Consider the following 22,045-nt stretch of genomic DNA (forward strand, 5'->3'; position numbering starts at 1 on the left):
TTAATAAAAAAAAAAAAAATAGGTGTGAACAGGATCCTAATGCTTGGCCATGACTCATGAATGAGGGAACAAGATCCTTTACATCATAGGGCAGTGGTAGCTCAGTGGTTATGTTGGATTACTGATCAGAAGGTCATGAGCTCAAATCCCAGCACTGCCAAATTACCAATATTGGGCGCTTGAGCAAGGTCCTTAACCCTCGACTGCTCAGTTGTATAAATGAGATAAATGTAAGTCGTTCTGGATAAGAGCGTCTGCCAAATGGCGTAAATGTAATGTACATCTTGGTAATTTCAGGGGAGTGGTGAGGGAGTGATATAACATCATGATTCATTCCTTGTTGAAAATAAAATGAACCTTTTTTCCCCCCAGTTCTTTTTAAGCAAGAAATATTTTTCAAATAAGTAAAGGAACAAATTAGTAAAACGTATTAAGTCATGGGAACGAATTCTTCTGAATTCGTGGCCACCACATGTTTGTTTTACACACATGTTCTGTACCCTCTTGTGGCCACAACCTAATTATCTCGTCTCCACGACTTAAAGATCTCGTTCCCATGTGTTAATGAACTGTAGCCACTCTTTGTTTTTGTGAAGAAGGGATGTCACCAGCAGGACAGGTTTTTCACTTTATTCGGATGACCTGGATTCCGTAGAGTTTGTTATCCGATGTTGACCTTAAGGCTGTGGTTCTTGTCGCACATAGAAATGAATCCACAGTGTCTGATGAAACTAATTAATGAAGTCAGGGTTGTTGTTTTTTTGTGTGTGAGACTCGGATGGAACATTGGAACCACACACACACATCTTTGGGTGGATTGTACGAGGAGATTTGGGGATGTTGGGAGCTGGACGGAAGCAGAGTGTGTTCATAAAGCTGCAGTAAACCCGGAGGGGGCGGAGATCTTAACATCTGTACCACTCACTTACACACACACACACACACACACACACACAGCAGAGGTCAGCCTCACACCCCACCAGCAGCTTGGAGACTTTTCTCTCATATTACCTCAGAAGCTGTTTTAAGATGAAGTGTGCGTGTTTTCTCTACATGCTGCCGTCTGCAGCCATTCTCATGCTGAGTTTTTCATTAACCTACGGGACTCCGTCGATATACAGTTTATTCCAAGGCGCCCCGTTTTCCAGCTCGATCCCGAAACAACGCAGCAAGTGAGTGTATTATCTTTTGAGAGTGCATGAAAGTTTAAAGCTGTATGGAAATGCTAAGCCGTTTCATGTTAATGCTACTCTTGGAATTTTTTAATATATATATACTTTTTTTCTTCTTCTATACTCTAAGATATAAAAAAGCTTTACTTTTCTTAGTCGATTGCGTGGGGCCATCTAGGGTACACCTTTCGTATCTTTAATATATGTCTTAATACCTTTTTAAAAATAATACAGGTATGTAGTAATACCTTAAAGACCACTTAAGTACCTTTTTAAAGCTTTACACCTCATGCACCTTCCCAGATACTAAAGTTAAACAAGCTGTAACCTTGATGTTACTAACCCAGTCGACTAGAAACTGTACAAGTACTGTTTAGCTCCTTTATTTGTGTGTGTGTATGGAACACTGCTTTGTTTTACTATATAACACTTTATTTCATGGTAACTGTGAATTAACTATAACACCCTGCTGAAAAACCCCAATAGGAACCATCACAGAAATTCTAATGGTTTCCACTACATATACCACTGCAAACCATCAGCGAACCATTAAAACCAGTACCATTATTGGTCCTTAATGGTATCCATTAGACATAACATGCCACCATTAGAAGGCAAAAAATGACCAGTACAGATCCATAGGGACCATTATAGTTTCCATTAAAACCAATACGATTCCCGTTATAACCATGGCAAATTCTAGGATGGTTTCTCAGGGTGTTACCATAGTTTACTGTGGTTCAGTATAGTAACGGTTTATTACATTTAGCTGTGATACAATTGTTTGAATTTTGCTGAATAGGCACTACTCTTGGATTATTGCACATTTACTCAATTAAGCTTGGTTCAAATCAAACAGATCTATGAGCATACCATGTAGTCAGCTTAATGTGAGGTGCCTTTGGATATATATATATATATATATATATATATATATATATATATATATATATATATATATATATATATATATATATATATATATTAATATTAGTTCTTACTGTCTTACTATATAGCTCTAATGCGCAGCTGAGCATGTGATGTCATTATGCACATTATTTCCTGCTGGTTCTTTTTACATGTTGTGGCACAGAAACTGGTGTGCCTTCGTAGTGCACAAGAACGTGACCTGCGCTGTACTGGAAGTGACGGAAAGTGTGGAGTCTGACAACGCACCCTGTCCTGAACATCAGCCCCACTGTAGTCAAACTGGAATGTAAGTTTCCCTAGAACTTATGCGTAGGTACACACGGTTTTATTGGTCACCTGGGTTCTCAAGTAATGAAGAGGCCAGAGATTCCTGCTGGCTGATGCTTTACTCTGAATTCAGACAGCTTCAGCAGAAGTGGTCTGTTCTTTCTGGTTATAAATTGTTAGTTTTAGCTCTGTCTACTACGAAGGATAAATCCTATTAAATCACACACATCATTAAAGGAATAGTGTGGCACGAAATCAAATTAACACTAATTTCCACTTTACCAGAAATGTAGTTGATCAGTTAAGACATATTTGATGTGTTTGCCCTAGACCTGCAAGTTTGTATGTCGTTATACATCAAATGATGTTGGACTTAGATCGGTTTACAAATGAGAACTATTTATTTATTGTTTTGATTTTTCACTGTGACTTTATCCATGTTTAACCTTTAGAACAGCAGCTTGGAAAAGTCTGACCTCTTGAGAAACTGATTTTCCAAGTGGGAATTAAAAAGTGGATGATTGTTCAAACTGATTTTCCCAGTTCCCACTCATGAATGATTCAAAACATCCACATAACCTGTGGCTTTCTGGTACAAATCTGCCTTTAAACTATAGGAGGCCTTCAGCTACAGTCCATTGTTGTAGATTATACTCGTAGATCTTACTGTGTCCTAAACCAAGGGTTTTCAAATGTTTGGCACGCAGGGACCCTTTTAACTGTTGCGTAAAATAATATTTTGACTGTTTATTGGAGCGATATAGCTTTTGTATTTCTAAACTTCCTACTCACAGAATCTGTTATTCAAATTGTGTTTAGAATTTGACATTACTTACAGGAATACTTGTTTTGTGTAGTATAGAGGTTTTGCTTAAACCTTTTCAAGTGACTCTCCAGTAACACTGGTTAATATAAGAACTAAAATAAATGAATAATAAGTATAATAACTTTGATAATGGGGGGTTGTGTTTTCACAACTGCAACTATAAATGAAAGAACAAACTCTTGGCTTTGCCAAACAGACCCCTGGGGTTCCCTGAACCACACTTTAAGAACCATGGTCCTAAACCATATCACATAAAGTCTGCATGACAGAATTGTATGCATTTTGATGGTTGTGTTGCACATATTTAGAAAAAAAAAAGACTTTGGTCATGAGCAAATCTAGGGCATCACACATTACTTGGCTGAATTAAATATTGTGCAAATTTTTATTTGGTTTTTATTCATCCTGCTAAATCTTGTCCATGTTTCCCTGCAAATCTCTCCCCCAAACAGCCCCCCCCCCTCTCTCTCGCTACCACACACACTGGTTAACAAAAGACAGCAATAGACTATTTACCTAACACATGTATGTGGCTACATATCACAGATTCCATCATGTCCATAATATAAGGTCAGGGTAGATCACCAGGACTTCAGGGATAGACAAAGCATAGCCAAATCAGCCAATCATATTGATTACTCTCGAACTAGTGGGTTGCTGATGTCTGCTAGAAGCCAACTTATTTATGACAAATGTAAGAGGACACAGTAGATGTGGGGAATGTGGCAAGAAACTCAGCAAAGGCAGCCAATCTTATACTGACATCAAGGGATTCTTGCAGAGATTCTGTAATAAAATAACAAAAGGAAATCGTGTAATGTCAGTAAACTAAAAAAAATAATAATAATTTTTTTACAGTAATAATTAAATCCAGCTAACTGTGGCAGTGTAGTTATGTGTAGTTATGTAGTTATGACAGTGATCTCTTCCTTTTTAATGTCAAATGAATTTTATATTTCATATAAAGAAAAATCATATTCCTTTTTTTCTGGGTGGGTTCCTAAGTCAAAACTGATTGGTTAAATGGTCCTGGAGATGGAAAATTATAGGAAGCACTTATGTAAGGCATCCACAAATGACTTGTCCTCTGTGAGTTTTACGGTTGACTTCTGGCATTCATTTTGCAAGTGCTGTGTGTGAGCTCATGCTCGTTCGCTCCTTCTCACACACACACACACACACACACACACACACACACAAATCATTGCCCCCTGCCTTGCAAGCTGCTCTCCAGATGTGCGTCAGACTTGAATTAACTCAGAATGAATTATGTGCCATGTATTGCTGTCATGCACTGTTTCTTCTTGAACATTTTTATTTGTGTATGGTATGCATACGTTTATGCTTATGAATGTCTAGGCAGACACAGCGATCATCCACAGCAGATCAGAAGCAGTTTATAACCCCCCCACCCCCCCACCCCCCCCCAAAGGCTAAAAACTCATAATTATCCTCCATGGGGTATAGGAATCTTAGAATTTATAGGCAATATGGTAACTTTGACATCTACATTTGAATCACATGAATATCTCTAGCTTGTGCTGTACTGTGTACTACGTTCGGTCTTGACTAGTCTGTCTTTATTAAATTGATAGATTCTTATTTGTGTATTTAGATACCGTATTCACACTAGACCAATATACAAGGTGGGCTACAAGCAGGTGACTGAGCTGGAATGGAGGTGTTGCCCAGGTTACCGTGGTTATGACTGCATGGAGCTCAAGGATGCTGTACCACCATCTCAAGTTCTCCAGGAACCACAACCAGATCTGCCATCTGTCTACAAACCACAACAGAGTGTCCTCGGTAGGGCTTGTGCTGAACTATAGAAGCTTGTGAAGCCTTGTAGAGGTCATGTCAGGGAAAGTAGGACACCAAGGTGCTATGAAGACCTCTGTTAATTTTGATACTACCTGTATGAGCACTTAAAGACTTTGTGCTTTTAGTTTTATTCATTCTGATATCTGAGTATACACTTACTCAGAAATAGAGAATGGTAATATGCTTCATAATCTTAATGCTAATTCTGTTTCCTCCCATAGGACCAGATGTTTCCTCTGGTGCTCATCCTTGGATGCAACCTGGGCAAAGTGGACAAACCAGGCACCCTTGGACTAAGGGTGGAGAGTCTGGAAGACCGTGGGTTCATGATGGTCATCGAGTTCGAGAGTTAGAAGAGGAAGTACAGCGTCTTTCTCAAACGGTCCTTGACATGCAGGCTGCCATGACTACTGCCAATGCTAACTTGCGTCTAGATCTGCAAGAAGATGCAAGCAAGATAATCCTGAACCTACTTGGCCATCTGCAACAACCACAGGATGCACTGACTGGAGGCACTGAGAGCATCGTGCTGCCCACAGACCTGACAATTTCTCCAGTTTCTGAGATGCTTCAGAATCAGGTCACCCACCTTTCCAACACAATCAGCACCAACACCAACACCATTCAGAGCCTGGAGGCTAAGTTCCAGCAGATTGAAGGCCAGATGAACCAACTAAAAGAGGCAGCCAGTGGTATTACGATTCCAGTCCCTTCCTCTACCTTGGCCAGTGAGTGCCCATGCCAGACTTACATTGATGAGAAATTTCAAGCTCTCCGTGAGGAGCTGCTGGAAGGAATGGACATTAAGATGGCTGATTTGAAGAACTCCTGTGAGTACAAAGTGGAGTTAATCAAAGAGCAGTGTGAGGAACAGGAAACCTCCTACCTAAGTCTTACTGAGCTCCTTGACTCCAAAGAGGCTGACCTACGCCAGGAAATCCATGACCTGAGGCACCTTGTTTCAAACAGCACTTCTAAAGTATTGGAAGTTTCACATTTTCAAGTTGAGATCCAGAGCCTGAAGAATGTGCATCAGAGTTTGGATAGTGCTGTAAATGCAACAAACAAGCAACAGAAGGCTTTAGAGGAGGCCCTGAACACAAGGTTTAGCCAAGTAGAAAAGAGTTCAGAAAAGCACTGCCTCAAACTTGAGGAAAAGTTACGAAGTGAGAGGGCTAAGGAACAAGAGGCACAGAACAAAACTCTGGAGAGCAGGATCAGTGCAGCTCTACAGGTCTATGGAGACATGCGATTGCACACCATACCAACAGATAGTCAAAATATATTAGAGATGGAAAAACAGACACAGAGCCTGAAGAGTGAGGTGAGCACTCTTATGCAGCGTGTTACACATGTAGAGAGCTCGGTCCGAATTCTCAACGAGTCCATAAGCCATCACAGCCATATGGACCGTCTGTATAACAAACTAGGTGAACTGGAGGAAGTTTGTGGGAGGAACCAAGAATCAGCCAACAAAGTGGAGGAGATGTTGTCTGGAATGGATGGGCGGGTGGCCAATGTTGAAAGGGTCTGTGGCAGATTGGAGCCAATGTCAGACAGTCTTAAGAGGATTAAAGATGGACTTAACAAACATGTTAATGGCCTCTGGAACTGTGTCCGAAAGCTCAACAGCACTGTCCTCACTCACACTACAGACATCAGCACACTGAGAGAAAATACGCACACCAAAGTGGTCAAGCAGAGTGAAACCACCACAATGCGGCAATATGCAGGTATGCATGAAACGAGTCGTATATGGGGAAATTAACAAAACAATAGGGAATAAAAGGGAAATAATTAGTGTTTGAATGATATGTGTTTTAATACAAAGTGGAGGATTACTACCACTCCGAAGTTGATTATTTTCCTATAACAGCATTCCCTGAGGTTTCATTCCTGTTATACCACAACAATTTGCCATTAATTACAAATTGTAAACATCATAAATGACACAACATGATTTTTTTTAACCATTTATAGTTGCATGTAATATCGTGGCACATCTACAAGACTTGCATTATAACGACTATAAACAGTTTTAAATTAATGCAACATAAAATGGAGCTTGTCATGTTGGAGACAAATTCCACAGTTCTGAAGACTTTTTTGTGGTGGGAAACATGTTGAGCCTTACAAAGCACTGACACCCGACACGCTTTCCCTAAATGTGAACATCTCCTTACAGAAAATGTAACCATATCAAATGTTTAATTTGAATTTGTTTATTATCAGCCTTAGATTATTATGGAACATCCAGCAGAATAATCTAAGTCCCAAAGAATGTGCTGTTCACTATATAAAAGATAACATAATAGAACAAGTTCAACCAAAAATGAAAATTCTGTCATCAATTGCTCACCATCGTTTCGTTCCAAACCCATAAGGCTTTCTTTCATCTTTGGAAAACAAATGAAGACATTTTTAATGAGACCTGGGAGATTAATGTCCCTCTATTTATATCCAGTAACCAAAACTATCAAGCTCCAAAAAGTTAAAATAAACTATGTAACTCCAGTGGTTTTATTCCAATTTTATGAAGCGTTACAAATGCTTTGTGTGTGCAAAAAAAAAAAAAATTAAGTTTTTATTCACAAAATATCGTCACTTCCGCATAGATCTCTGGCACGCGTTCACAAGAGAACCAGACTGTATAACTCTCACTATTCATGTGAGACCATGCAGAGCAGCTGTGTGCCACCTGGAAGAGATGCTTAGAAGTTGTTTAGGAATCACTCCTATAGATTACTGTTTGGAAAAAGATTTTACGTGGGTTTCTGTATGCATCTGTCTGTGTGTTTGTGAGATGGTGTTTAGCCCTTTGTAAGGACCAAATGTCCTCACAAATCATTAACACAAATGCAGCTTATATGATTTTCTTCTGGCATTATTTAGCTACAGTCATGGGACGTACCTCAGAAAGATGGTAAAATTAACAGGAGTACATGTACTCTTATAACATAGGTAGTTCATTTTCTGTGTACTCTGATTGGACACATGTTGTCTGCTTTAACAAGATGAGGCCCAGAGCTGAGTCAAACATATCCTTTTATTTATTTATTTATTTATTTTTTATGAAAGAGCTTGAGAACGAGAAAGAGAAAAAAAAAATCTACTACTCATTTGACCTGTATTATAAAAACAGTAAAGATTAGCCAGTGGGCATTTAAAAAACATAAAAGCTAATGATGTCTTGGCAACACTCCAGCATTTGAAGCATTAGGGATGGTTTGTGGTTTACTACACTCTTAATGACGCTTCCCCAGCTTTTATCCAACCAAATTTAATAGCGAATATAAATTAGGTATTGACTGTAATACCTGTTAAATGCTCCAAGAACACATTATTGTACCATACGTAGATAATTTTTTATTTATAACTCCACAGTTAGTGAACACTAGCAGTCTAAACAAACCCATTTATAGCTTTATTTGTAACTACAGCATTTGTGTAACAAATGAAGTGCTGGCACTCTCTCGGTTTCTCTGAGTACATCTTGTACATAACTGTAAGTGCACAATTGATAAATGTTACCACTTGATATTACTGTGTGTGTGTGTGTGTGTGTGTGTGTGTGTGTGCGCAGTTTCTCCACTACACACTGTAGTCAGCTGAATGTTTCTGAGGTACTGCGTTCTCTTCAGTATCCTTACAGACGTTTGAACTATGACTCTTGTTGTTTCTTCTGTCCTGTCTGCGTTGTTCACTCTCAGCTATATATATACATAGACATTTTATCTTAAGTACTGGAGTCCCTGATTATCGGACTCCATTTTCAAGGAAATGATAGTCAGCTTATCAGCTTCGCCTTGATACGAGCTTGTGAGAGACAAAGTGTGACACAGTAACTCCTTGTTTAAATTTAAGACACGTCATTTTTCAAATTTTGAGTTTACATACACATTGCATATCTATGGTAGTCAGATATGTAAAATAGCACCTTAAAGAGCCAAATGACCTCAAAGTTTAAGATGACAACAGTATTAATATTCTTAAAATTCTTTCTTCCAGGTAGGTGCTGGAGTGTGCACTGTAGAAGACAAGATAGGAAAGGAAGGGTTTTTTTTTTTCAGTCATGAAAAGAGATTGTTTAAGGACAGATGGACAAAAAGAAAAGAGAAGTACAGTGTTGTGAAAAAGTATTTGCCCCATCCTGATTTCTTCTGTTTCTAATACTAAATAGTTTTAGATCTTTAGGTGAAATACAACATGAAACAAAGGCAACCTGATTAAAAAAAAATAATAATAATAATAAAAAAAGTAACTTCTGATAACTGGAGATCAGTCTTTCACAGCACTGTGGTGGACTTTTGGCCTACTCTTCTTTGCAGAACTGCTTTAGTTCAGCCACACTGGAGGGTTTTTGAGCATGAACTATCCATTTAAGGTCCTGCCAGAGCATCTCAGTTGGTTCAAGTCAGGACTTTGACTAGGCCACTCCAAAACTTTCATTTTGCTTTTTTGAGCTATTCAGAGGTGGACTTACTCCTATGCTTTGGATCATTGTCTTGCTGCGTAATCCAGTTGTGCTTGATTCAACAATTTAGTATGAGATCAACACAAAAACAGGAGAAATCAGGATGGGCCAAATACTTTTTCACAGCACTGTATGTGCTTATCCCCCATCCCACTATAAGTTTAAAAAACACATCTCTTTTGTTTGGAGGAGAGGGACAAAAATTTGCAGTAGCGGGTGGTTTTTATTTTAATACAGGGGGTCCGATGTGAACTTTGCGGGACAAAGATAAGCCGTGTTCATTAACATGGGAATATATAGGTTGCTCGCGGTGCTCTGCACCACACATTTGCTGTATTCATTTATTCATCTGTAGTAACTGCTTTATCCAGGTCAGAGTCACAGTGGCTTAACAATTTGTTTATATTTTGGGAAATTGAACCAAGTAAGTTTGTTAGAAAATATTAACTCCAATCTGGCCTTTTTCCTCTGAACTCTCTTATAAATTAGGCATTTCCACCCACAGAACTGTCACTCACTCAGTGTATTTTGTTTTTCGCACCGTTCTGTGTAAACTCTAGAGACTGTTGTTGTGTGTGAATATCCCAGGAGATCAGCAGCAATAGATAATTAGCAGACTAACTGGTCACCAATGGAATATTTTATCTGAAAGTCGTCATTCCTTGGATGTGTACAAACCTTAGAACATATGTCTGAGTTTTATATCTCTTTTAAACAGTCAAGATCAAATTTCCTCACCAGGTACCCTGATGTTTAACTCTTGAAAAAAACCCCCCAAAAAAACAACTTCTCTCCTTTCTTTGACCCCATAATGTCTAAAGCAAGGTCAAGAATATATACATTTTTCATAAATATTTGAACCTGATCCGTGTTTAGGTGTGTGGCAATAATTTAGTCCAGCTGTGTGCCTGATACTGTGAACGTAGAGGAACAAAAATGCAAAGTTACTCCTCTAAACACTTCACTTAATTTCTCTGAGCCTTTCCTTCTTCTTACTTCCCACTTTATACCCATGCCAAGTGCATATTCATAGCCCCTAGAGAGGGTAATAGAGGCTAACCATAAATAAGCAGTAATGTGGTCATTTGTTTGACTCAGTCTTATATCATAGTAAGTGTTGCCTGAAAAAGCTAGCAGCAGTGTACATCAGCACATTGCTAACTGCTGTGGAGAGTGGAGTGTTCATTACTGGCTGGGGTACAGTTAGAAAACACCCAGGCTTATATGTGTGGGGGCATGTTTTTTATTTTGCTGGGTTCCAAATGTAGGAATATCTGAGAATTTTGACTTTTTAGGGACCTTTGGCTGGTTCCGAGTAAGCAAATAACTTTTTTAAATATATATATAATTTATTTAAAATATAATAATAATAAGTAAAAGGGGCAAAAGGTTTCCTTTTGGCTGTTGAGGTTAAGGTTCAAGTTTGTGTTTAAGTCAACAGTTCTTAATGTTTTTGCGCGTGCGACCCACTTTTAAGAATGTCATTGTTTTGCGATCCAAATACCCCCCTCCCCCTACCCAATGTTTTTGGACTACTCACGCAGTGGGATGGTTGTGCTCGGATAGAGGATGCAAGGAGGTCCAGTTATGGCTGAGGAAAAGACGCAAACTATCTTCAACCATAAGTCTGGCTCTACACTTGTTCTTCAGGTACACGAGCGCTAGAAAAACAGCCTCACAGAGATGGGTTGATGCAAATGGGGGAGTTTTTTTCTATGCCATGTCACTCAGTTCTCAGTATTCGGCATGCATGGATATCCAAAAATCTGCCAGTGGGCTTCTCTGTGAACCTCTGTGTACAATCATTTAAATAAAGTTTTTAAAAAAACTTATTAAAGGTACGGAAACAGGGAAAACCGAAGATATGTTTTAGACCTCTTGGTCCAGGCTCTCCCTGCTTTTTTGTGGCTTGTGACCATGGGAATACAATGTGTTCGTTTGCCAATACTGTAGATTTCACCATCAGTAGGTTTTATATGAAGTCATCCAGAGCATTAGCCCATAACAGAAATAATGAGGAAGCATGTTTTAATACTTAAGTCCCCTAGTGACATAGTTTTATGATTGGTTCTTATTACTGTCTATAGGTATTGTGGCAAATTTGCAGTGATCTACAAACAAATAAATAATACTTTATTGTAAGTAAGTGTTGGATCATCCTACATACAAATCAGAATTAGCAGTATGCCTACATGAGCTACCTGCTTTACACCGATATAAAAAGTCTAGATGCTAAGATTGACACATCTTGGTCTTGCTCTTGGTAATGTGCGAGTTTCCAGATTGCATGAAATTTACATGAAGATTTTTGTGAAAATTCCAGGAGACTGTGTATCCATTGGAGAAGCAATTATCTGTGATATGAGAGCTTGGAGGATACATCATATGGTCAAAAGTATGTGGACACATGATCTTCACACCCATGTTATTCTTCCCCAAACTGTTGGAAGCATGCAGTTGTCTAAAATGTCTTTATATGCTGTAACATTACAATTTCCCTTCACTGGATCTAAAAAGCCCAAACATGTACCAGCATGACAATGCTCCTGTGTACAAAGACATGGTTTTCCAAAGTTGGAGCAGAAGAACTCGAGTGGCCTGCACAGAACCCTGCCCTCAACCCCATTGAACACCTTTGGGATGAACTGGAACACTGACAGCACACCAGACCTTCTCACCCTACATCTGTGCCTGACCTCACTAATGCTCTGGTGGCTGAATGAGCAAATCCCTACAGCCCCGCTCCAAAATCTAGTGGAAAGGTTACTACAACAGCAAAGGCGGACTAAATCTGGAATGGGATTTTCAACAAGCACAAATGGGTGTGTTTGTTCAGGTGTCCACATACTTTTGGCCATATAGTGTACGTATGTTTTTAATTTGTGAAGGAGTTTATGCAGGACTTAAGGCAGGCTGGTGAGGTAAGTTTACAGTTTAATATACCTTTTGTATATAAAACCTTAATATACTATAAATGTGAAATTATAGCTGGTGATATAATTTTGTCAGAGTTGCTGTTATAGAAAATTAATCAACACTTCTGACCAATCAGAATCGAGAATTCAGCAGCACTGTGGAGAAATACCAAATGCAGTATGCAGTGTTTTTAAACTTTTACATAGGGACACCAATGCCAATTATCTTACAATCTGCCATGCACACAGTTCTGAATTGGAGAAGCAATGTATTTTTTATTTTTTTATTTTGTATTTTCCCAAGACTTCTTTAAAACTGATTCATTTATTTAACAAGTGACACATCTTTCCCAACATTTGCCAACCATGACAAGCTTTATGTGACCTTTTAAAACATAGAATGCCACACACACACATTTTCCTGAACTTCTCTTTTCCATTTAAACAAACACACATTTTCTATTTTATATATATTTGTAATGGGTGCTACAGGGAAAGAAACAAGCCACATTAAATATATAAGTTGCCACAAACATCTGTATCCAAGGTAAATAAACTATCCATCCATCTTCTAGATCAGGGTCATGGGGAAACCTGGAGCCTATCCCAGGGAGCATCGGACACAAGGGGGGGGGTACACCCTGGACAGCGTGCCAATCCATCGCAGGGCGCACAATCACATACACACTCACACGCCCATTCATACACTACGGACACTTTAGACACGCCAATCAGCCTACCATGCATGTCTTTGGACAGGGGGAAACCGGAGTACCCGGAGGAAACCCCCGCAGCACGGGGAGAACATGCAAACTCGCAGGGCCACGGCGGGAATTGAACCCGCGAACGTGCTAACCGTGCACCCCAGTAAATAAACTAATGCACAGTTTTTTACTGAAAAGAATAACGAACCTCACAAAATCATTTACACATTTTAGCAATGGGGAAAAAATGACTACTACACTCGCTGTATGCTATATCCAAATGGATTATCCATATACGTTCAGTTTTTATACTGTTAAAAGGCAAAATGTAATGAAATTCATTGAACTTAGAATAAGACCCAAAAAACATCAAATTATCTTCATGGATAGTAACATTTGTCAATTTCTTTCTTTGATATTAATATGTGAAATCTATTTGATAGAAACTGTTACAGGAACAATACTGTACATTTTATGATCTGGAGGCACGGAATGGTAGATACTTTCTCACACACAGTATAGAACACACCCCCTATACACACAATGGACAATGTGTCTGTATGATTGGAGCTTTGGATCTGTTGGAAATGAACAGATTGAAGTCTGTAAACGTAGGCCTGGTCACACCTGTTAACTCCATCATTACTGCCATTACATTTCACTGCTGACTTTCTCCTAATTTATCACTCCTGCTGCCTCTAGGTCCAGGTGTTCATTCTGGTATGGAGGACTCTAATGTTCTCATGGAGAAAGCTACTCCAATTTTAGAGTCTGGAGAAGCAGGGCCACCTGGAACCAAGCTTTCATCACATCCCCCTCAGGACAGCAATGGCAATAAGACACTTGTTAAGGGCTATGCTTCAGCTCCAGGTGAGTAGCTTTTACATTTCATTACTGTGGTTTTCATCATAATGTATAACTGCCATTTGTCTTAATGGTATTATAACTTGTTAGAGTGCCTTAACAGTGATAATTACATGTTTCCTTTGTGTGCTTCAGGCTTTTCTCCATCATCCTCAGTCTCTGTTACAGCTCATATTCTTTCAGGTACTTTTCATTTATCTCTTTTGCAAGGTGGCCACGGCCAAGTAGCAGCATACAGAGCAATGCAGTTAATATTGGCATGATCAGCTAAACTGAGTTATAGGCTTGAGGTGTTATGGTTTGAACCCTTTATCATTTGATAACCTAATCTAAAAAAAAAAATCACATTTTCATGGTATCATGAAAATATAAGATACTTTTATACAAAGATTTTGTGGGGAAACAAATTATTCTTTGTACATCCTTGTGTATGCAGTTATTTGAAAAAATAAGTACACCGGTGGAAATTGTTGGCGTTGTTTGACATATTTGGACAAGCAAGCAATTGATCATCTTTGAAACAGTGTCTATTAATAAAATTGATATACTTGATTCCAAAAGCTAATTTTCCTTGTAGTTTTGCTCATTTATTCAACAGAAATATCAATAGATGTTTTATTCTTCTGTGGAAAAAGTAAGTACACCCTTGGCCTCAGAAGCTAGTATAGCCCCCTTTAGCAGAAATAACTTCTTGTAGGCATTTTGCAGAACTGTGCACCAATTTGCTTGCTGGAATTTTTGACCACACTTCCATGCAATATACTTTCAATTGCAAGATGTTTTAGGTTGCATCCTCTGCCCGTTTCAAATCCCCCCATAACATTTCAATGGGATTCAAATCCGGACTTTGACTAGGCCATTCCATAACCCTTCATTTCTTCTTTTTGAGCCATTCCTTGGTGGATTTGTTAGTGTGCTTAGGATCATTACCCTGTTGAAAGGTTCACTTTCGGTCCAACTTCAACTTTCGGACAGATGGCCTCACATTATCTTCAAGCACTCTTTGATATGATGCAAAATTCATTGTTGAATCAATGAATGCAAATTGTCCAGTCCCTGAAGCAGTGAAGCAAGCCCAAACCATAACATTTCCACCACCATGCTTCACAGTTGGTATGAGGTGCTTCTCCTGAAAAGCTGTCTTTGGTCTGCGCCGAACATGTCTGCTGTTACTGTGGCCAAACAATAACACATTATTCCAAAAGACCTGGTCTTTGCCTATATGCTCATTGGCAAACTGTAGTCTTGCAAAGGCTTTTTCCTGACACGCCTCCCATGCAGGTCAAACTTGTTCAATCTCTTTCTGATTGTAGAAGCATGCACTTTGACACCAACAGTTGCTAGACTTACTAGCAGATCCTGTGATGAAATTTTGGGGTTCTTGGAGACTTCTTTTTGTATCAGACGGTCTGCTCTTGGGCTGAATTTGCTGTGACGGCTGGTCCTGGACAAATTGGCAGTCGTTTTAAATCTGCCCTATTTGTAGATTATTTTCGGTACAGTGGAATGATGTATTTAAATTAATTTGGAGATCTTTTTAAATCCCTCGCCAGACTCCTAGGCATCCACAATGTTTTTTCTGAAGGCCTTACAGAACTCTTTAGATCTTGGCATAATGACACCACACACCTCAATAGAAAAGGGAACACCAGACACTAGATATGAGAGGGGTGTAAATAAGACAGATTCCACCTGCACTCCCTAAGTAGCTTCTAATCACTGACACCCGATTTTCAACACCTGATTCTAATTTTATGGATTTGAAGACGTGATAAATTTAGGGGTGTACTTACTTTTTGTGACTACCATGTGACTAATCTGATAAAAATAAAAATATTTTTGAAAATGACACTTCCATGAAATTCCAAATGTTTTCAGTATGTTGTTTATTATGCCATTATAAGCTGAAAGAGATGGTGCCTGCAAGGAAAGGCAGTGCACAGAGCTTTAAAAAAATATCTACATGGTGCAACAATGTACGATTCTGCTTAGCCAAAAGTACCATGTTGTTCTGTGCATTTGATAGAGTTAGGAACATGCTAGGAATAGTCTATCAACATAATGTGTTCAGAACTGTAGAGGATTATGCAGCCAAATAGTTTTCACTGAAGTTCACATCCTCTGCACAGAGGTTGCTGTAGTGTGACGTAAGGAGAGTCCAGAGGGACAGAGTTGTGAAAGGTTTATGCATGAGGACCACTCGGGTAAAGTAGCTGATCGTGAAAAAAAATAAATAAATAATGATCAATGATATTTTGAAAAGGGTTACGGTGAGGTAACTGTCCCGATATACACCATGACTAACTGTAAAGCCATTACAACCCTAATGAGCAAATATATCATTTATATTTATTCATTTAGTGGACAATTTTATCATAAGCTACTTACAAATGCGGAAATATCAAAATGTTAGTGTATTAAAACATATGAATGTTATGCGTACCATTGTGACTTAGTTCCATGTGAAACTTGATACATAAAAAGGTTGGGGTTTTTTTTAGAATTATTTTGTATGTTTATTTGTACCTATATTATACTTACATTTCTACCTTTGAGTAGTAGTGTATATTGAAGTATTGGCACAAATATTAAAAAAAGTTGGGACGATGTGTAAATCAAAATAGAATGCAATGATTTGCAAATCTCATAAATCCATGTTATTCACAATAGAAAATATTGTGAGAAAACATATCAGACATATCATAGAAAACCTTTCAAAAGTTTAAACTGAGGAAATGTACCATTTTAAGAAAAAAATAAGGTAATTTTTGAATTTGATGGTCGCAACACGTCTCAAAGAAATTGGGACGGGGGCAACAAAAGGCTGGAAAAGTAAGTGTTACTAAAAAGAAACAGCTGGAGGAACATTTTGCAACTAATTAGGTTAATTGGCAACAGGTCAGTAACATGATCGGGTATAATAAGAGTATTTTAGAGAGGCAGAGTCTTTCAGAAGTAAAGATGGGATGGAATCTGGATGGAAGCAGATGTTGTTCTAAAACATGCTGCCCATTCCATAGGCACTAATGCACCACCATACCATCAGAAATGCAGGGTTTTGAACTGAGCGCTGATAAAAAGACAGACGGTCCCTCTCCTCTTTAGTTCTCTTTAATTTAGAGGATGTGGAGTCCATGGTTTCCGAAAAGAATGTCAAATTTCTATTGGTCTGAGCACAGAACAGTTTTCTGTGAAATCCACAAATGCTGGTAAAAGCTCTATCATGCAAAGAAGATGCCATATGTGAACATAATCCAGAAATGTCACCATCTTCTCTGGACCAAAGCTCATTTAAACTGGACTGAGGCAAAGTGGAAAACTGTTCTGTGGTCTGTGGTTCTGTGGAGGAGAGGGACCATCCGGCTTTTTATCAGCGCTCAGTTCGGAAGCCTGCGTCTCTGATGGTGTGGCAGTGCATTAGTGCCTATGTAATGGGCAGCTTGCACATCTGGAAAGACACCATCAATGCTGAAAGGTATATACAGGTTTTAGAGCAACATACGCTTCCATCCAGATTCAATCCCATCTTAACTTCTGAAAGACTCTACCTCTCTAAGATACTCTTTTAATACCCAATCATGTTACTGACCTGTTGCCAACTAACCTCATTAGCTGCAAAATGTTCCTCCAGCTGTTTCTTTTTAGTAACAGTTACTTTTCCAGCCTTTTGTTGCCCTCGTCCCAACTGTTTTGAGACGTGTTGCGGCCATTGCCTTATTTTTTTTCCCTTAAACTGGTACATTTCCTCAGTTTAAACATTTGATATGTTTTCTATGTTCTATTGTGAGTAACATATGGGTTTATGAGATTTGCAAATCATTGCATTCTGTTTTTATTTACATTTTACACAGCGTCCCAATTTGGAATTGGGCTTGTATCGTGATATCTATTAAACAGTGAAGATGCATTTTCTGTTTATAATGCCGTGTGTTCCAGGTCCTTCCAGTGCGCCTGTGTCCTTTTCGGCTGGTCTGACCCTCTTCCCTTTTTATGAAGAGGTCGGCATCATCCGCTTCAACAGAGTGCTGCTGAACGATGGTGGCCACTATAACCCACATACAGGTGCACACCCATGCACAATGCAGTATATTCCTATTAACATTCTTCATAGAAATGCAGTACAGGAGTGTATAAACTTCTGCTTGTTGTCTAGGTGTGTTCACTGTGCCCACTGATGGTCAGTACTTGTTGACTGTTGTGATAACGGCCCAGCAAGGAGAGCGAGTGGAAGCAGTCCTCTCAGTGGCCAACCGTAGCATCCAGAAACTCGACACAGCTGGACCAGAGGGTGTGGCCTCTGCAGGGTGTCTCTGCGGAGGCTCTGCCTCTGCCAGCCTCGTCCTTGATCTTAGACACGGTCAGAGGGTGGGGGTTATAAAGACATCAGGAACTCTGGCAATTTCAGCGTCCACTGAGGTTCTTTCCACGTTTAGTGGAGTTCTGCTTTATCCCCTGCAGGCTAAAAGATAACTCAAAGCTAAGAGAATGCATCATATGAACCTGACTTCATTCTTGGAGTGCCATTTCAACGCACAATACAAGTAGTGCTGTCAATAACAATGCATCAAGGTACTGATCAAATTTTAGGGTCATATTTTAAAGAGTCTAAATGTCAATAAATACGTTAATGTTAAATGTCTTATACCACTACACTCACCGTCCACTTTAATAGGAACACCTGCTCATTTATCCAGTTATCCAATCAGCCGATCATGTAGCAGCAGCACAGTACATAAAATCATGCAGATACAGGGCAAGAGCTTCAGTTCATGTTTATATTAAACATCAGAGTAGGGAAAAGGTGTGATTTCTGTGACTTTGATTGTGGTATGGTGGTTGGTGCCAGATGGGCTGGTTTGAGTATTTCAGAAACTGCTGATCTCCTAGGATTTTCTTTCAAACACAAAATTCTCTAGAGTTTATACAGAATGGTGCTTTAAAAAAAAAAAAAAAAAACACTGAGTGAGTCACAGTTCTGTGGGTGGAAATGCCTTGTTGATAAGAGAGGTCTGAAGAAAATGGCCAGATTGGTTCAAGCTGCCAGGAAAGATATAGTAACTCAAATGATCCATCTTTACAATCATGGTGAGCAGAAAAGCATCTCAACATGCACAGAACATCGAACCTTGAGGTAGATGGGCTACAGTATAACAGCAGAAGACCACATTCCACTCCTGTCAGCCAAGAACAGGAATCTGAAACTGTCATGGGCACAGACTTGCCCAAACTGGACAGTTGAAGATTAGGGGGAAAACTTCTTCTGTAGACTTCTTGTTATCTCATACCAGTCTGGTCATTCTCATATGATCTCTCTCATCAACAAGGTGTTTCAGCCTGCAGACCCTCTGCTCACAGTATGGTGTTTTGTTTTTTTGACATCATTCTGTGTAAAGTCTGTGTAGACTGTTGTGTGTGAAAATCCCAGGAGATCAGCAGTTCCTGATACTCAAACCAGCCATCTGGTACCAACACGGCTGCCACGGTTAAAGTCAAGGAGATCACATTTTTCCCCCATTCTGATGTTTGATGTGAACATTAACTGAACCTGTATCTGTGCACTGTACTGCTGCTGCTACATGATTGGCTGATTGGATAACTGCATAAATGGGCACGTGTGCAGATGTTTCTTTTAAAGTGGATGGTGAGTATGTTTCAATTTTGGTATACATCTAACACCACAATTCTTCAGCATTTAAATAAAATATTGAATAGATATGTATTTTGGTTGTTAAATTTGTCATTAGATAACATTTTTTTAAAGGAATTTAGCAAATGAAAAGAGACCGTTTCCAAAAAGAATACTTTATCAACAGGTAAAAATCATCGAAATCATTTATCAGCCTAAAGCTTACAGTCCTGTCAATAATCAATGTGCAGTGTATCTGCAAACAGGAATCACATTTTAAAGATCTTGGTTAAAATGCAGGATATATTTTATTGCCAAGACCCTCCTATTACGACATTCAAACTCTTGAATTTAATTTAAGTAATTTCGTGCTAAATTGTTGCATCAGTTACTAAAGGTAGAGACATTTTAGATAGTGTGAAGAAGCTTCTCATAGAAGAAACAGAAAATGACAAATTTGCAGATAAGGACAGTGTTGAGACTAAAACTGCCTCAATCTTGCCAAATAAAAATGTGCATTGTTGGTTTCACATACCAATATTTCTACTGCTGTTATTTGGAAAGCATTATTCTCAAAGCTGACGTTACAAAGTAGTTATGTTTTTCCGAGTGATAGCATCTGCATTTTATTTATAGATAATAATAAGCCATGCAGTGTATGTGTATGGAGAAACAATTGTTCTATAAATCCTGTGTTTCTAGGGTTTCTCCTTTTTTGCAGTACTAAAACAGTAGATAGTAAACATCAGTATGTGTCATTTATAGAAAATAAATACATTTTCATTTATAGATAATGATTGTGTGTGTGGAGTACTTGTTTAAACTGTGTAATAGACTTTTATGTAAAATATAACCATCTACAACCATCCTCAATGGAATTGCAATATTGGATGGAATATTTCAAAACAAGTTTTCACACAGCTTATTCAGTACAAGACATTACGGAAAATGTGAATTTGTTTTATTGCGATTTCAGTAAGAAAGCGAAATACAAACAGTAAAGCCATTTTAAAAAAACTAAAAGAAACTCTTGTATGTCATTTGATGAATTACATTTCTTTCGAATAAAACTTAAAGCTTGAGCAAAATTAAAATCATAGCTAAATTTTAAATAGCCAACCATCAACTATACTATCAAGCGCAAACTACTGTGCAAACAAGCTTCCAGTTACAAATAAAGCCTTTTATAGTCTCCTGGGATTTTTTTGGTTTTAAATAGATTTGGTCTAAAGTGCAACAAAATATATTTACATGTTCAAAGCTCATCTTACAGTGGGCCAGCCAATGCTATTTATAACTCTGACATATTAACATAATTCACTTCTCTCACCTTCCCAACATAATCAGTTTTATCAGCAGCGCTGCACAGAGAAGCTAAACAGGATGGAAATATGATAAAATTACAACCAAAACACAATAAATCTTTGATATGATCAATTATGAATGAGACTTCAAATATGTACATTTTCCCCCTTAATGGTGGCCTTTAAATACATTCAATCATTTTCAGTAACTGCTTTATCCTGGTTGATCGAGAGTGCACTCTTTACATCTAGGGCAATTTAGCATGGTATGCCAAGCTACTGACACGGGGAGAACACGCAAAACTCAACATAGATGGTTCCCTGAGCTTAGGATAGAACTATGGGCCCTGGGCCTGTGAAGCTATATATTCACAGAAATAAGGCGTCTCAACTGAGACCTACAGTACTATACATGCTGCAAAAACGTCAAATAAAAATATATATATAGGTGAAATTCTCTAAAACAAATATAAGGTGATTAAAATTATTTCTAGACATATTTACAGATCTTTAAATGGTCTTGTACTACTGGCTGAACTTTTGAAGCATTTAATAATAGAAATAAGCAGAATCATCTTGCAGTTGAACAAGCTTGGAACAATTTCAGGTTTAAACTCTAGAAATATTTATTTTATTATGATCTCATGAGGAGAAATTTATTTTGCAGCAGGTATGCTTGGGGAAAAAAAATGTTTGAATAATTTTCATTTCACTGCACGTTATATACTGTATATAACTCTGTATGTGATCAATAAAAATCTTTCTAATGATTACTAACAGTGTTTCAGCTAAAATCAATTCCCGTCTCTGCCAATCAGAGTAACAGGATGTCTTCCTGACTAATCTCAGTGACCGGCTGCCTCCTGTAGCAGAAGGAACTGAATTCTGGGTAATTCAGGGCAGAACTTTGCTCTTTGCCAACCAAAGGGAAAACGTGATCCACCAGCTCGTTTAGGGGACCATACCTGCAAAACATCCACAGAAAGAAAACAGTTCTTCACCTAGGTCACAAATCTGACTGAAGTCCAGGATGATAATTTATATAGTAAAGTATTTTATACAGCTTCACAGTGGGGGAAATAAGTATTGAAAGCAGCAACATTCTTTTCAGTAAATATATTTCCAGTGAGGCTATTCACAAT

At 38.5% G+C, this 22,045-nt stretch overlaps 1 protein-coding gene across 1 annotated transcript; it reads left to right on the forward strand.

The window, feature by feature from the left end:
• The first annotated feature begins 641 nt into the window (after window positions 1–641).
• Window positions 642–18,912, forward strand: emilin2b (elastin microfibril interfacer 2b). The gene is made up of 8 exons (XM_053628278.1): window positions 642–1,172; window positions 2,266–2,388; window positions 4,811–5,001; window positions 5,238–6,749; window positions 13,812–13,979; window positions 14,109–14,156; window positions 17,910–18,035; window positions 18,127–18,912. The coding sequence occupies exons 1-8, from the start codon at window positions 1,030–1,032 to the stop codon at window positions 18,441–18,443; spliced, it is 2,628 nt and encodes an 875-aa protein (XP_053484253.1). The 5' UTR covers window positions 642–1,029; the 3' UTR covers window positions 18,444–18,912.
• The last annotated feature ends 3,133 nt before the right edge of the window (window positions 18,913–22,045 follow it).

The sequence above is a fragment of the Ictalurus furcatus genome, chromosome 7 (assembly GCF_023375685.1).
Source record: "Ictalurus furcatus strain D&B chromosome 7, Billie_1.0, whole genome shotgun sequence".
NCBI lineage: Eukaryota > Metazoa > Chordata > Actinopteri > Siluriformes > Ictaluridae > Ictalurus > Ictalurus furcatus.

Coding starts and splice junctions, on each gene's coding strand:
- emilin2b (XM_053628278.1), top strand. CDS start 1,030: ATGAAGTGTGCGTGTTTTCTCTACATGCTGCCGTCTGCAGCCATTCTC. Junction 1,173..2,265: donor ATCCCGAAACAACGCAGCAA/GTGAGTGTATTA, acceptor GTTGTGGCACAG/AAACTGGTGTGCCTTCGTAG. Junction 14,157..17,909: donor TACAGCTCATATTCTTTCAG/GTACTTTTCATT, acceptor CGTGTGTTCCAG/GTCCTTCCAGTGCGCCTGTG.